This window comes from Cicer arietinum, chromosome 1 (genome assembly GCF_000331145.2).
Source record: "Cicer arietinum cultivar CDC Frontier isolate Library 1 chromosome 1, Cicar.CDCFrontier_v2.0, whole genome shotgun sequence".
Taxonomy (NCBI): domain Eukaryota; kingdom Viridiplantae; phylum Streptophyta; class Magnoliopsida; order Fabales; family Fabaceae; genus Cicer; species Cicer arietinum.
In genome coordinates, this window is record NC_021160.2 from 14103686 (window position 1) to 14108072 (window position 4387).

Consider the following 4387-nt stretch of genomic DNA (forward strand, 5'->3'; position numbering starts at 1 on the left):
GTTATTATTATTATTATTATTATTATTATTATTATTATTATTATTATTATTATTATTATTATTATTATTATTATTATTATTATTATTAACAATAATAACTCACTCTATTAGTGCTAAAGTAATAAATTAATGTAGCAACACAATTTTACTCCTTGTTTTTTTATTTTATTTTATATATATATATATATATTTATTTTATTTGATGTATTTTTTTGTAAGTTAAATAGGTTAATATTAATAATTTAAATCAATTAGTAAGACAAATACACAGACACACCTAAAGAATTAGAACACATATTAACACTCATAAAAAAATAGTATTGTATCATTATACTATTCAAAATAAGGTAATGAGAAATTGGGGTGTTACACTATTCATACCATAGTATGTCAATCTTTCACAACATTCATTTTCTGTTAAAAATGTTTCAAAATTCAGCATCATATAGGTCCTTCATACTATAAGACTTCAATTATTAACTTGATCAAACTATTATATTCAAAATGAATATAAAAAGACATAATATTTTGAATCTTTTTATCTAAATAATTCACCAAATTACTGCTACTAATGTCTATAATCCATCACATTTATCATTCAAATTAACATCAAGACAAACACAATTTATCACTGAGTCAAGAATCTAGATCCTCTCTGCATCACTTGATAATCTACTCTCAACCAAAAAAAAATGTTGTCCTTTGCAATGAAAGAAGGCACAATCCATTCCAAGCCAAATGAAGGGGTCCCACAAGAGAATAATTCTGTTAGAGTGGGTCCAGGAATTCCGGTGCCAAGGAGGGGAATGAGAAATCGCACGACTAGCTCAAGGTTGCAGGACTACGTACACCCAAGATCTAGTATTTAGGGAATGAGGTCAATAACTAAAAGGGGATATGATTGGTTAGGTCTATCAATTCTTCTTCCTTCCTCTGATCATACTTTCTAATAGTGCGTTATTGTACAATTTCCTTCCTTCTAGATTGGTATTCAGAAGTAATTTAATAAACCCAATTTCAGTACTCATCTTCTTAAATTTTAGCACATTACATTTGGTGCTTTCATTTCACCATGGCAGAAAACACAAGGTTGAAAGAGCTCAGTTCTGACGTCAAGCGCAACGTTGAAGCAATCGAAAAACTCTCCAACGATATTCACGAGCAGATGGCCCGATTGGGAATTGCAAATTCATCTCGCTTTGAACAACTGGAGGCGATGCAAATGAACACAGAGAGCAAGTTTTCGCAGATCACATCCGCGCTTGATATGCTACTGAACCAGAGCCCACAACGAAAAACCCATGGTGCCAGTAACTCAAACAAACAATCATTTCAGGTGAGAAACATTAAACTCGAATTTCCGTGTTTGGATGGCAACAATGTGCTAGAATGGATATTTCGTGCAGAGCAGTTTTTTGATTATTACGATACACCGGATCTGGACCGGTTAACTATTGCTTTTGTGCACTTGGACAAGGACGTAGTCCCTTGGTTCCAAATGATGCAACGTTCTCACCCTTTTCATTCTTGGGCTGAGTTCACCCGTGCCCTAGAACTGGATTTTGGACCATCGATATATGAGTGTCCAAGAGCAACGTTATTCAAGTTGCAACAAACTGGTACTGTCGCTGATTATCTACATTTTACTTCATTGGCTAATCGGGTTTATGGCTTGAGCAATGATGCATTGGTGGATTGTTTCATCAGTGGTTTGAATGCTGAAATCAAAAGAGATGTGATGATCCACACACCTATCTCGATCGTGAAAGCTGCGTCCCTTGCTAAGGTCTATGAAGATAAGTATTCATCCTCCCACAAGCCACAAAAAACCACACCTCTAACCTCCTACACCCACAGAGCAACCTTCAATTCAAATAAACCAGACCAATATCACAAACCACCACACACCCTTCTCCTCCCCACCCCACCAACACGACCCATGAACCCAAACCAACAAAACCCTAATATCAAATGCATTTCCTCAGCCGAAATGCAACTAAGAAGAGAAAAAGGTCTCTGTTATTGGTGCGATGAGAAATTTTCTCTAGCCCATAAATGCCCAAATCGTCAAGTCATGATGTTGCAAATTGATGACGGTGAAGATGAGATTGTCAAGGACCCAGATAACAACCAACCACATATGACCCCCCATGAAATCGAGCTTCCCACAAATGACCACCATCTTTCCCTGAATGCAATGAAAGGGACCAGTAGCATGGGTATCTTGCGGTTCACAGGCCAGATTGGCCATATCAGTGCACAAGTCTTAGTAGATGGAGGGAGTTCCGACAATTTTTTGCAACCTCGCATTGCTGAATTCCTCAAACTGCCCATTGAACCAGGACCATGTGTCAATGTTCTGGTGGGAAATGGCCAAACTATGACTGCTGAGGGAATGGTTCCCAACTTGACAATCACCGTACAAGGCCATAACTTACATGTACCAGTATTATTATTACCAGTGGCAGGCGCAAATATTATTCTGGGTGCATCTTGGCTGGCTACACTAGGTCCTCACATAGTAGACTACGCAGCCTTAACATTGAAATTTTTTTGCCAAAGAAAATTTATTACACTGCAAGGGGAGAAAGAGGCATCACCCAAACTGTCTCAACTCCATCATTTTAAAAGAATGTTGAATACTGATGCCATAGCTGAATCCTTCACAGTCCAACTACTTTAATCATCTACTGAGGCAGATACGCTAACAGACCTGCCACGAGAACTAGCTCCTGAAATTGTCAAACTACTACACTCATATAGTTCAGTTTTCCAAGTTCCTACGGCATTACCACCCATTCGAAGCCAAAATCATGCTATTCCCCTGCTGGAAAATACTAAACCAGTCAAAACCAAACCTTACAGATATCCACATAGCCAAAAGGAGCAAATTGAGAAGATGGTGCACGACATGCTAGACCAAGGTATTATACAACATAGTACTAGTCCTTTTTATTCACCAATCATTCTCGTGAAAAAGAAAGATGGTAGCTGGCGTTTTTGCATTGACTATAGGGCCTTAAATGTTGTGACCATAAAGGATAGTTTTCCTATGCCAACTGTTGATGAATTGTTAGATGAGCTATTTGGTGCAAAGTTTTTTTCCAAACTAGACTTAAGATCCAGCTTTCATCAGATTTTGGTACAACCAGAAGATAGGCATAAAACAACTTTTAGAATGCACCATGGCCACTATGAATGGCTCTTTATGCCCTTCGGCTTAACCAATGCCCCTGCAACTTTCCAGACATTAATGAATCAAGTTTTTCAGGAGGCTCTGCGAAAATATGTGCTAGTCTTCTTTGATGACATATTCATCTATAGCCCGACATGGCAGGACCACTTGACACACCTAGAAAATGTGTTACGAGTTATTCGACAACATGTCCTGTTTGTGAAGTTATCCAAGTGTTCGTTTGAAGTTTTAGAAATTGAATACTTGGGTCATATAGTTTCTGGGCAAGGAGTATCTATGGAGAGTAGTAAAGTTCAAGCGATTCTTCAATGGCCAACCCCAACAAATGTCAAACAATTGAGAGGATTTTTGGGTCTCACAGGCTATTATAGACGCTTTATTCAAGCATATGCTAGAATAGTTGCTCCTCTAACTGAATTACTAAAAAAAGATGGATACTTATGGACTGATGCCACTGAAATAGCATTCTACAAGCTAAAAGCAGCTATGATTTCAGCACCTGTCCTTAGATTGCCCAATTTTCAACAACCTTTCATCTTAGAAACAGATGCCTCAGGTGTAAGGATAGGTGCAGTGTTGCATCAAAATGGCCACCCAATTGCTTATTTCTCCAAGAAACTTGCACCACGAACACAAAAGCAGTCAACTTATTTTTAAGAAATGTTGGACATAGCTGAAGCAATTGCCAAGTTCAGACACTACCTACTGGGCCATCGATTTATCATCAGAACTGATCAGAAGAGTTTGAGAAGTCTGATGGAACAAAAATTGCAGACCCCAGAGCAACAACAATGGCTCCATCGCTTCTTGGGATATGACTTCACAATCGAGTATAAACTAGGAAAGGACAACTTGGCTGTTGATGCACTCTCTAGAGTAATGTATCTTTCATGGTCAGAACCGCAAAATTCATTTGTGGAAACATTAAAGGAAGCAATACATAGAGACCCCAAGTTGCAAGTAGTCATGCACCAATGTCTACAACAACCTCTACTAGACCCAAATTGTGGTCCCTCGAGAGGTGGATATTATCCAACAACTTCTGCAGGAATTTCATAGCTCACCAATTGGAGGACATTCGGGAGTTACAAGAACTTTGGCAAGAGTGGCACAACAATTTTATTGGCCAGATATGAAACAAGAGGTGCACAAATTCGTCCAATCGTGTGCTATTTGTCAACAAGCTAAAGC

General features: G+C 38.2%; 1 protein-coding gene across 1 annotated transcript; it reads left to right on the forward strand.

Annotated features, from left to right (window-relative positions):
- Window positions 1-1072: 1072 nt before the first annotated feature.
- Window positions 1073-3853, forward strand: LOC140921053 (uncharacterized). The gene is made up of 2 exons (XM_073370807.1): window positions 1073-2468; window positions 2700-3853. The coding sequence occupies exons 1-2, from the start codon at window positions 1073-1075 to the stop codon at window positions 3851-3853; spliced, it is 2550 nt and encodes an 849-aa protein (XP_073226908.1).
- Window positions 3854-4387: the final 534 nt, after the last annotated feature.

Excerpts from the sequence above, each read along its gene's own strand:
- LOC140921053 (XM_073370807.1), top strand. The coding sequence starts at position 1,073 with ATGGCAGAAAACACAAGGTTGAAAGAGCTCAGTTCTGACGTCAAGCGC. Across the intron at positions 2,469-2,699 it reads ATTATTATTACCAGTGGCAG|ATACGCTAACAGACCTGCCA; the intron begins GCGCAAATATTA and ends CTACTGAGGCAG.